At 36.6% G+C, this 12,409-nt stretch overlaps 1 protein-coding gene across 2 annotated transcripts; it reads left to right on the forward strand.

Moving 5' to 3' along the window:
- The first annotated feature begins 593 nt into the window (after nt 1-593).
- Nucleotides 594-12,022, forward strand: LOC132064284 (uncharacterized). 2 transcript variants are annotated; one of them, XM_059457217.1, is made up of 11 exons: nt 594-1,079; nt 3,744-3,821; nt 3,909-4,051; nt 4,405-4,475; nt 4,672-4,767; nt 9,952-10,070; nt 10,144-10,209; nt 10,309-10,506; nt 10,683-10,801; nt 11,132-11,237; nt 11,431-12,022. In XM_059457217.1, the coding sequence occupies exons 1-11, from the start codon at nt 684-686 to the stop codon at nt 11,992-11,994; spliced, it is 1,956 nt and encodes a 651-aa protein (XP_059313200.1). In that variant the 5' UTR covers nt 594-683; the 3' UTR covers nt 11,995-12,022. The 2 variants fall into 2 exon arrangements, with proteins under 2 accessions (XP_059313200.1, XP_059313201.1); XM_059457218.1 differs by lacking the exon at nt 3,909-4,051 and having other exon boundaries at nt 1,026-1,079.
- Nucleotides 12,023-12,409: the final 387 nt, after the last annotated feature.

The raw sequence follows: 12,409 nt of genomic DNA on the forward strand, positions 1-12,409 counted from the left end.
AAGGTTTGGAGAGGGTAGAGTGTACGAGAGACTGTTTTTGCGAGGCAACGAATAAGAATTTATTCACGTTTGTATCTGGTATTTTTTCCTTGAATAGTTTGAAAGGTTATCTCGTGAAGTACTGTAAGAAACTTTTGTGGCTATAAGTTATCAAGAAGTCGAGACTTAATAATGCACTGTCATTAAATAGACACTATGTCAATATACTCTAAATTCGTATGTTAGAGCAAAACTTAAAAGATCAAAACTGTTTAGTGCATACTCGAGGGATTGTTTTAAATCAACCCTCAAATATAAGAGACCTTTTTTTTTAATCATTTTCTCAAGAAAAATACTTCATGAAAGAAAAGAGAGGTTATTTCCAAATTCTACATACACTTCTTGAGGTTTAGTTCAGTGTCACTCAAGACCAAAGAAATTTTTTGCTGTTCTACTGTCTGGCCATTTACCATAAAAAACTATACTAAAGCGCACAGACATCATATAGCATTTTGTAAATGTAAATTGTAATCATCGAAGCTCGATCTTTGTATATTTCTTTAATCTATGATTTTGCCCCCCAAAGAAAAAAAAAATAAAATCTAGGAGCTCGCATGGGCATTTAATGTACTACTAGTGTAAAATCCATATATGTCAATTGAAAGCCAATGGGATTAGTGGGTTGACTCCAAGGGAGAAGAAAGATGAGGCAACCATTATTCTCTTTGAAATTCGCCTTCTTCTTCTCCCTTTCATTCGCCGCTTCATACACTTCCACTTGCACTTCCTATCGCAAACTCAAACTACCCGTACCCAAGGCCTCATGCTCCGATTTGCTTGCTCTGTTGGGCCCACCTCAACAAGCCTCATCTGTAAACTCTCAAGAGGCGCGCCAACTCCAATCTTGCTTCAAATTCCTCGTCCCTTTTTCTCCGGCTTCAAATAGACGATCGTTGAGTAATGGAAGAAGGAGTATAAGTGAAGAGAATGAGCTTATTTGGTGGCCCCCGGCCCCGGTGATGGAGCTGGCTCGGCTTGCCGTTGATTCTGGTGGTGATACTGCCTCTATTCAAAGGACTCTTGATCCAACTGTCATACCTGTCAGTTTTCATCTTAATCTACTTTGATTTAACTGACATTATTTAGGGGTCGTTAGGTATGTTCGACAAGCATAAATAGCTCTGAGATAAAAATTTAGTACGGCCTTATCCCTTATTTGGTTACTAATTGTGGGATAAGTTATCCCAGGATTTGAAATAGTACAGGAATGTCCTTGCCAGATGGTGGAATAATAGTATCAAGATTAGTTATCCACTAATCCCTAGATAAAACAACACAACAACATACCCAGTGTAATCCCACAAGTCGGGTCTATACGCAGACCTTACCCCTACCTCGTAAAGGTAGAGAGACTTGTTTCTGAAAGACGCTCGGCTCACCTAGATAAAACAATGAAAATGACAAAACTATCCTTGAGGTCTCTCAACCCCTTTTTTCTACTAAATAAAGGTAGAGGGTATTTTTGTAAACAAATATTTTCTTCTTAGAAATTATGCAATGCATGTTATTTTTAAAACAACAAACCAAACAGTCAATAATAAATAATCCCAGTATAACTAATCCCATAATAACTAATCTCAACATTACTTGTCTTCAAACCAAACGACCCCTTACAGTATAATTTAACCAGTTACCACTTGTCACTATATCACTTTGAGTAACTATGCATGTTTACGGTTGGGAATTACCTGTAATTAGATTTTAAGACTTTTGTGTAAATTAGATAAGACATTTGTTCATTTGTTTCATTGCAAAAGCAAAGCCAATTATTTCAGCTCATTGTATACAGTGCATGATGTTGTGATCAAGATTTCCTTGAGGATAATCTATTATTGGCGTCTGATATTATGAAGATATAGGGTAAACCTGTAAAATTGCTCTTTGAAGCTAATTGTTCAATTTTTGTTTCCATAGGCCATAGTAGAAACAACATAAAAGGAGAACAAGGAAAAGTAATCAGATATATTAAACTGAGCATGCTGTTATCTTGTTCTTGTTTCAAATTGCTAGTAACAAATGAGTTACCAGTTTCAAAAATTGCTAGTAACAAATGTGTAACACATCATTTCACAAAGCTGAACTGTTTGAAAGGTGTTAGTATAGTGATTTAAGTAATTGAAACAGGTTATAGAAGTGCCAAGTGCAATGGAAAACTCAAAATATACGAAACAAATAACTGAGTAGTGAGACTTCCAGAAACCTTGATTTGAAGGAAGGCAATGGATAACTGCAAAAATTAAGGACTTAAACTTTAGCAGGGCAGGGCAGGGCAGGGCGGGTAAGGGACCTAATCTAGCAAATTTGGTAATTGAGAATTGGGATGACATGAGGACATAAGCGTGCATGGAGGTGCAGGCATTTTTGGGCTTTTTATAATGCCTTAGTGGCCTCTTGACAAGGAGAGTTGATCACCATTCACATATTAATGTAGCTGGAATGTTAATTGGTGCACTGTACTATATTATTAAGATGTACTCAAAATATCTGACCTATAACTTGTGTTAAGAACAAATTTCAGAGGGAAAAAGAGAGACACTATTAGCTTGTATGTCAATCTAAAAATTTTAAGATTAGCCTATACTCATAGGGAGATACAAATAACTGTGAAGTGCAAATGTTTAAAGAACGTGATCCGGAGGTAAAGGGTGGGTAACTGCAAAAATTCAAAAAGTGGATGCAAGAAGTGGAAAGGAAAAAACTAAGGTTGTCTGGTGTAGGCTACAAAATGTATATGATGTGCACAAGATGGCAGATTTCATTAGCTCATTCGAGGAGTAACTTTTGTATAGAAGAGGTCCTTCTTTTGTTCTTTGTAAAAGGCACTACTTGTATATATAGCGCTAAAAAAGTTCTAAGGTCAGCTGGGGCTTTAACCAAATAAAGTGTGGGATTTAATGCAATGGTGAAAAAAATACAAATATATATATGTTTAGTCCAAGACTAATAATTATAAGCATGAACAACAAATATATGGACAAAGAAATTGTGAAAACATTGTGATAAAGTGAAATATCAATATTATCATTCAAGAGAGGCTCATTGTCCTTAGAGCCTTGTTGATGACATTGAAGCGCAAATAAAGCGAAAAAAAAAAATAGAAACTGTATACGAGGCACCACCTTATTGCTGGCAGTGTATTATTAAGGTTTGCTGGCAGTATATTATCATTAGTACTTACTAATAAAAAAAATGGAGAAGTTAAGGTTGTGCATTATTTGCCTCTGGCAACACTAACTCAGGGCTACATACCTATTATAATTCTATAAAGAACTGCAAAACAAATAGTTCTAGCTTTTATCTTCTTATGTCATGAAAGCATTTGTGTCGAAGTTTGTAAACAGATAAATGATAAATGCACAAGGATATGTACATTTTTGGCTTTTCATAATGCCTCGGGTGGCTGCATGACAAAGAGGTGTTGATCATCATTCACATACTAACATTGTTGGAAATTTAATTGGTGCATTCTTTGTACAATATTGTTAAATGCAATATTCGGAGTCTCTTACCTGTAACTTGAGTAAGAATCGAATTTCAGAGGGCAAAAAATAGACAGTTTTAGCCCGTGATGTCCATCTAAAAACTTTGTGGATGGCCCTTACTAATACGGTCTCTAAGTCACTAGCAATTTATTGAAGTGCTTCCTCTTTCAATTGTCTTCCTCAGCTAAATTTGACAGTAAGTGCATCCTCTTCAATGTGTAGGTTCCTGACATTGAAGGATCAAAGGAAGACAGATGTGAACTTACTAGAACTCCTTATGGGAGACTTTTTATTAATGAGGTCAGCATTAAAATGGAGCTTCTAGATCCTCTTGAAATGAGGATTTCTGGTTGCCGGTTGATGTTTAGTTCAATTGTTGTTTTGTAGGAGATAAATTCATACCTTGAACTTTTGTTTGAAATGATTGTTGCTCGGGGACCCAGTGTAGGGCTGAATGTATCATTGTCGCGCTTTGACTTCTTTCATGGTCATGTCTTTCTTGCGAGAGACTCTGGAAGGCTTGGGATTTTGTAAGTTGACATGAACCCTTCACCATCTTGTGCACACATGAGACAAATGGTGCTTCTGTTGCTTGAGCGTTCCACAAAATTCAGGACCTAAGAACTCTTCATTGTAAATGACCAAGCAAATACAATCAGTTTGCACTTAATTATTTGGCTAATCGGATATTTGGAAGGACATTTTTTTCTTTCAAGTGTTTCTTTTGCTTCTTCCGTTGATAAATAATAAAATGAATTAGGATGAGAGAAAACTGGAGAATATAGTGATCCCAACTTGTGTATGATTTAAGTGCAATTGTTCTTTCGTTGTTGTCTTGTGTGTGTGAGATGCTTGTGACTCAAAGGTGCAAACACTTTTCCAGGTTCCATGCTAAGGAGTATCCAGCATATGATAAGGAAGTCTTCCCTTGCAACATGGGCTACTGCCAAATAGGTACGTCACCATCTTAACCGCTCCCTTTGAGATCAACTGAATGTTCAGAATTGGATTTTCTCAAACTTTATTTACCAGCAACAGTCTTCAACCCATCAATGTTTCTAACATTGCAAATTTTTGGTATTAATATTATTATCATTAAAAAGACAATAATGATGTTCTTTATACTCATCTTAGGTTTTATTGATCTCAGGATCTAATGTCTCTTATGATGATTCAATGAATTTGCGAAACATATTGTGGCTAGCTCCATTAGCTAGCAACTCCACAAAAGAATGGTTAGCACCAGGTATGTGTCTTTGATGTGCCTAGATGACCCATTCCCTAAAAAGAGAAAAAGAAGTAGTTCTCAAATTACACTTGTAGTGGAATGTTTCCCAGTGCAGTGTACTTTACTGCCCAGACCATATCAAAGATGCAGAAGCATCTGTCTACAACTTGCATTCTCTTATTTGACCTCTTTTCTTCTTTTTGTCTTTTTTTGGGGTGTGGGGTGTGGGGGTGGGATGTAAAGGGGACATTATGATTGTAGGATCTTAGTTCTAATGGAGTTGATCAACTATGACTCAATCCAAGCTAATCGGATCAGCTTAAACTTGAAGTAGTTTCTTACAGCAGCAGAAATGCAGCTATAGCCTATAGTTAGGAGTTTAACGTGTTACCAAGATTCTTCAGCAAGATATGGGGCTGTTGATGAACACTGTTCTGGCATGTATCACAGGGATAAGAGCGTTCACATATCACCTAAATTTCCTCTTGTTTCCTGTTTGAGTCTTTGACAAACAAAGTCACAGTGAGGAACTTTTCTTTATTTTGTAATAAACCCTTTGAGTGTTCTTTGGCTAACGTAGCGGACATGATGGTGAATTTCTAAAGAAAGGTGACCCCGTTGCTAGAACTAAGTGATTTGTCCATATCCCCTTTTCTGGAATTTCAGAAATGTCTACTAATGTTCCTCCATAGATCTTTCTTAGCAGGGTTCCACATCTCTTTTTAGCTTTCCTTATGTTTGGCCATGTTTCTCGAGTAATATTTTTCTCAGTATCTTGACAAAATTCTCCAACTACAAAGCTTCATAGAGCAGAGGAAGGTCGGCTGTTAAATACTGGTCTTGATAAGTAACTATAAACTGAGCATGGTTTGTCTTCAAGAAAAGAGTCACTTTATAAATACAGTAAGGTGCTAGATTGCTGAAAGTTGTGAAAGATATAAGGGCTTTCAGTCTTAAGTTGTAATGAATGTGTTACTGCTAACGTGAGATGCTTTGTGCACCGTACTGTCCTTTAGTTCCTAAACCAACTTTTACTTTGGATCCCTTTTCACTTTTCTTCAGATTACTAATTTCCTTTTGTTTTTGAAGACACGTTGGTGGAGGGTCTTTCTAACTCCCAAGGGGGATCAGTGAGGTGTCTTATTGGATAAAAGACATGGTAGACACCTCTATCAATTTGTCTAATTGTCTTTCAGTGGTTGGCAAAAGTTTAGTCGTAAAGAACTATGTGTTATTTTTTGACTTTGTGAACAATCAATGAGGTCTTTAATGACTTAGAGCCCCTGCTTGTTGGGTTCTATGACATTCACCTTTTTATGTTGAGTTACACTTCAGTACTCTTGAGGGGGAGCGGTAGGTCAGCAGAGGCAAGTTCCGGGTTCAGTTGAATGAGAGCAAATGGTGAAGATGGACAGTATCATAACGAAAAAGTTCTCAATGTTATTTGGGCTTCAAGTAAACCACTGTTCAATTAACTTATATTACCTAGTTCAAGCTACCAAAAACAGATCTAATTGGATAACAATTAACATCCTGGTGATCTGTAAGAATGATTATCGATGATAATCAGGATTAGTTGAAAGATAGAGCGAGGAAACCGTTTTTTCTCACAGATAAAAAATGGTTAAAAGTCTCCTGTTTACCTTGTGACTTCTGTTTTCGGAAATTCATGTTGACAGGAGTCCTAGTAGTCTTGGATGCACATCCAACTGGAATCATATACAAGGACCTCATACCCGAGTATGTTCACATTGCCAGGACCCTCTATGAAGGTCTGAATTTTATTTATCTTTGAATCAACAATTCAAAGTTAACCTTGTCATTTCTTTATCAAAAAAAAAAAAAAAAAAAGGTTAACCCTGTCATGAAAACTTGTGGAAATAAATTCTGATACAATCATTTGCTGTCCGCCAGATGATTTTGGGGACGTTGCTTTTGACGTTAACTACCTAAACACAGGAGGTGAAACACCCAAGTTCCAAATTTTCATTTGCTAATCTCTTTGGGAAGGTTCAGGTGTGTCAATTTACAGTTTCACGAAGTGAGAATCCATATGCTCTATAGATATTGCTTATCAACGTCATGGAATTTCTCTGCCTGAATCAAAATGCATCTTTGAAATGTTTACTACGCGTGCAGCACTGCTATCAGTATTTGATTCTAGCGCATTCAAGTGGATGGTTGCTTGGAAAAAGGATGTCTGACGAAGATTTTACTGTTGGAATTGAAAGTCTTAAAGTTATTTAGTTTGTGAAGGGGCAATCTTTTTGGTAGAATATCCTCTCTCGATTATACTATGAAGCTTGGACAATGAAACGATTAGCGTACGACTTATGAGTTCCCGATTGAGTAGCTTTTGTCTATGCCGCAGACTTATAATAAGAAATCCATTAAATTTCTATAAATATTTTACTGTGAACCTAGGTATTGTTATAATATTAATTTGAGGTTTTTTAGGAACCTATAAACCGCAAATCTTGGATTGATGTTTGTAATTGAATATAGTATCTCAAAAAGGTCATTAATCAAAAGGGTTTTCAGTCTGTTGTCTCTTAGCTATTGTGAACTAATTTTCCTTATGGTAGTGTAAAGCCGTAGATGTAGTGTTCAAATCAATTTAACTTATATGTTTAACTTCTGTTCTGCCAAAGAAAGCAATCCTGTAAATTACATAGATCTAATTTGTTGTTTCTTATGAGTTGCATGGGAGAAAAGCAATTGGTTTTGTTTTTTTTTGTTGGGAATATGACAGAATTTGAGAAATCTTAAAAAAAAAAAAAAAAAAAAAAGGAAGAGTCTTGAATTCTAAGCAACCTAAAAACTGTTATTAGGACATGCCTTTTTGGTATCAAAGAAAAAAAGAGAGGAACTTTCGCGAATATGTAAGAAATCCAGGTGATTGTTCTAGAATAGGAATGACTGGTGTCTGACTAGACTTAAAATGAGAGAAAATTTATTTGGGAAAATAACGCCTTCATCCCATTTTTTTTAAAAAATAATTCTATGGCATTTGGGTAAAAGTATTGTATCAACACATACGTTACACTTTTAAATGGCCATAGTTTTTTTTTTTTTTTTTTTACATTTTGTAGCCTTCATCCTTTTTTTTTTTTTTTTTAAATTTCTATACATAAAACTTCCATAAACTTTGGTTTATCAATTTTTATAAACTGAAAAAAAGTTTTATACAACTTGCATTAATTTATTAGTCGTAAAAGAAAAAAATTCATTAAATTGATTTCAATATTATACATCAATTATTAAAGCAGCTCCAATTTGTGTAGTCGCCGCCACGTAGACTCTTGGACCCACAATAGATATTTAAGGAACTCCCAATATTATCCGTTTTAGAAAAAACTTGCATGTTATGCACCCTGCGCATCTTAAGGCAAAAGAAAAAAACAAACCCACTAGTCGAAACCCTTGTACTTTTTATCTCCTCTCACGTCACTACTCTCGCGCTTCTCTACTCCCTCTTCACAAAGCTTGGATCAATACAGATATAATAAACCTTTACATTCATATATAATATAGTTTTGGGTAATATTGAGAATGGTATCAGGGAGATGGATAGAAACAGGAGCGGATCTATGGAAAGATAGGGCACGATCGTTGCAACTTCGTCTTAGAGACCGATTTAGAGTGGCCGTTGATCATCATTGTCGCCGTCAGATGATATCTGATGGTTACTTCTCATCTACCGTTGAAAGATGGATCCAACGGTTCAGGGATTTCCGTAGAGATGCTCTGCCTTCTTCTTCCACTTTCTATCGTAAAAAAGGTCTGTTTCTAAACAGGGCTGTCGCAATACATAATGTCACAACTTGAGGAATATATTTTATGCTTTCTACAATCTCCACTTTTTCTCCATTATATGAAAATAGTTAGTAGAAACAGGAAAACGTATTCCTATATAATTTCTTAATGTAAATACTATTTAGATATGAATTACAATATCAAATTCTAACTAATTTTGATTTCCTAAAACTTTTAATTTTTTTTCCCCAACAACTACTGCGTCTAAGTTGATACATCTTCCTATTCTTAAGCATCATCAGTTTTGCTACATTGAAAATCTAAATGCAGAATTTGCGAAGTTATTTGAGAAAGAATCCAGGAATGTGATAGTTTATTTAGTATGATACGAGAATGTAATAAGTTTTCAGTTTTACAATTAAAAAGATTAGGCAATATGACTGAGCTTCAAATTTATAAAAAACTTTCTAGAGCAATAAAATGTTGTTATAACTAACCAATGCTATCTACGATTAACATTTACGAGCTCATGATCTTTGCAAGAAGAAATTGGAATAACCAACTGACCTAAATAGCAGCTACCTTTGCTGATTTCTGCTTATACTGGTTTTGACCGCAGTGTTTGCCGTTTACTCGTGCTGTATTCTATTTTATTTAAGTTTGTCTTTCACATTAGAGATGTGATTTCATGCTGAAAATTAATCATCGCGACTGAAATTATTTGCTAAAATTATTCCTGGTGCCGACGTTTGTCTACCTTTGATGAATTTAGGGTTTTTTATCCAACTTTTAGGGAATTTCTAATATGTTATGCCTTTCAATATCCATTGCTCCTCTCGCGACTTGCAAGGTTCACTTTTGCTACCTTCATGACTTGGAAGGTTCTCTTTCCATTAAACTATCCCTCACTTTGTGTTTGCTAACTTTTACGGATTCAAACCCATGACATAGAAACAAGTAAGTTTCATGTAAGAGCATGAAGTGATCGGATGAATAGAGTTGCTTTGGTATGATTTTCGGGCTTGTTTGACCATGAAATACTATTTCAGTACTTGCTAATCCTGAACTTCAAGTGAAATATTGGGTTGAATGTGTATTTGTGAAACTTTTTTCTTTCAAGTAAGTACATGTCCAAACTTAGCTAAAGATGGGGCACAATGGAAGAAAAAGATCCATATAGGTGTATTTGGACTGAGGCATAGTTGTCGTTGTTAAATTACATGCCCTAACATAATTTCAACTTCAATTCAAATACTGTCCGTAAGGCCTACTAAAGTGCACCATGATTGTGTTGCCGCCCTTCATCACTTTAAGCAAGAAGCAAGAAGCAATTGCTTCTAATAACATTGCTTATACCTGCAAGTTGTGGCTGCTAAATCCATATGAGGATTCTTCAAGATGCTTATCATGGTTGATACTCATAAATCTGAATGCCTAATACTGCAGTTAGCAAGGATATTGATCCAGAAGCAGATTCAGTCCTGACTCGCGTGCTGCAGGCTGTGGCCGTTCCTATGCTTGGAAATGTTTGTCATGTGTTTATGCATGGCCTCAATCGTGTTCAGGTAAGCTAAATCCGAGTGAGTTGCCATTTCAGCCGTTGCCTAATTGGGAGGAATAAGTAGACAACTTTTGCAGATATATGGTGCAGAAAAATTACATGAGGCGCTGGCAAATCGAATGGAAAACAAACCTCTTATTACAGTAAGCCATGTTCCTGAGTTACTTCTAGTTCCTTCCTTTAAGCCTCAGACCCCTGGATTATATCTTTGATATCTGGTTCTACCGTGTAAATGTACTTAGGTGAGCAATCATGTTGCTGCTATGGATGACCCACTAGTTATTGCTGCATTACTTCCTCCCAGTGTTATGTTGGATGCGCAAAATTTGAGATGGACACTTTGTGCAACTGATCGATGTTTCCGCAATCCAGTGACATCTGCCTTCTTCAAACATGTCAAAGTTCTTCCAGTGTCTCGTGGGGATGGTATTTATCAGAAGGTATTTCCTTTGCTGAGGTGCTGGCGAGATGAAGTTATTCTGATATTCTAATTGCTTCTACATCACTTTTGATGAAGATAGTATTAAATGTCTCACTCGTTCAGTCTGAGATGTTTTCTTTTAAAATAGTAAAAGAGTCTGATGTAGGTAATTGCTAATTTCCGCATGTACTGCAGGGGATGGACATGGCTATTTCAAAATTGAACCGTGGTGGATGGGTACACATATTTCCAGAAGGTAGTCGCTCTCGAGATGGTGGCAAAACAATGGGTTCTATGAAAAGAGGCATCGGAAGGTACTTATTCTTTCTAAGTAATAACTTGTGAATTGTATGATTATCCTTAAGTAGGTAACTTGTGAATTCCATGATTTTCAAAAAGGACACCAGTTCATTTGTTTTAGAATTTCATATATGGAGAAGAAAAAGACCAAGAGACAAGATATGGAAGGAGTTCTGTAGACATCACGGGCAGATTGATTCAGTTTTATTGCTATTGATTACCTTCTCGTTTTTTGTGCTGCTATAAAATGAGAGACTCCCCCTCTCTCCGCCATTCACCTGTTATTTAATTAGATTCATGTTGTCTGTTGGTGTTAAGTATGAGACTTTTGGTTGTCTTAATAGATTGGTCCTGGATGCTGACAATGTGCCAATAGTCGTCCCGTTTGTGCATACTGGAATGCAGGACATCATGCCTGTAGGAGCCAAGCTTCCCAGGATTGGAAAAATGGTATGCAATTCTTATTTTGAGAGTGGTGAATAATGGAGCGACACATATCATGCACCAATATTATTAGGTAGAGAGAGGGCAATCAAAGAGATAAAACCTATTGCATTCCTCTACCTTAGTTACAATTTTCAACTGCTGGTATTTATGATTTAGAATCAATTAATGTACTTTTAATGAGCTGTGAAAACTGCAGGTGACCGTTCTTGTTGGTGATCCGATCGAGTTTGATGACTTGCTTGCTGCGGGAGAGAAGGATAACATGTCAAGAGGAAAATTATATGATGCCGTATCAACTAGAATTGGTGACCGATTACAGATGCTTAAGGCCCAGGTTGACAGACTAGCTGTCCAGGAAGCACAATCACAACACTACCATGACCGTGTTGGTGAACGAGCTGCTGGGATCGTGCAGCATGTTGACTGGGAAGCTCTCGGCATGGACAATTACATGAGCATTGAGGAGGATCATGTCCCTCCTCCAATGCAAGAACCTAGTACTGAGCAGCAGGTGGAAGAAAATAATCAGGATAGGTACTTTAGGTTGGGCTTCTCTGGGGAAAGTGGAATTGTGTCGAGGATCAGAGGTTACATGGGTTCTACAGAATTAATGCTATTTTCCGCTAGATGTTTAGTTACTAATAGTAGGGTAAAAGAAAATTTTGAGGACATTCAAGAGATTGCTCCATTGAAGGCTTGGAACAGCCTTTGGATGCCGTTGTATGAGAGTCAGGTTTGTAACCGGGAGATGTTAATTTAATTGAAGAGTTAAATTGGTTTTGGTCTAACTAGATTGTTCAAATTTTGTGCCTATGGTGTTTGTCGCATACAGTTAATTTTATAGTACTATAACTCGTGAAAATATACTAGAATAATAACCCGCAAGGATGGCTCAGTTGATTGAGCATGGGGGCTTTCATAATGGAGCTCTCAGGTTCGAAATCCCCTTTCTACAACAACAGGGGGATTTGCCTTCTGGTTGAGCTCGTCGCAGAACTGCCTAGTGCGGGTTATCTCTCTGTATGTAGTTTGCGAGCTATTGCATAGGGGTTGGGTTTTCTGCTGTGCGCCAAAGGATAGTAGGCTGCCGGGTTTCATGTCATCAAAAAAAAAATAAAAAAAAATAGAATAATAACTGTATCAAGTTAAAATGTCTTGTCGCATTATTTTGATAT

The sequence above is a fragment of the Lycium ferocissimum genome, chromosome 7 (assembly GCF_029784015.1).
Source record: "Lycium ferocissimum isolate CSIRO_LF1 chromosome 7, AGI_CSIRO_Lferr_CH_V1, whole genome shotgun sequence".
Lineage (NCBI taxonomy): Eukaryota > Viridiplantae > Streptophyta > Magnoliopsida > Solanales > Solanaceae > Lycium > Lycium ferocissimum.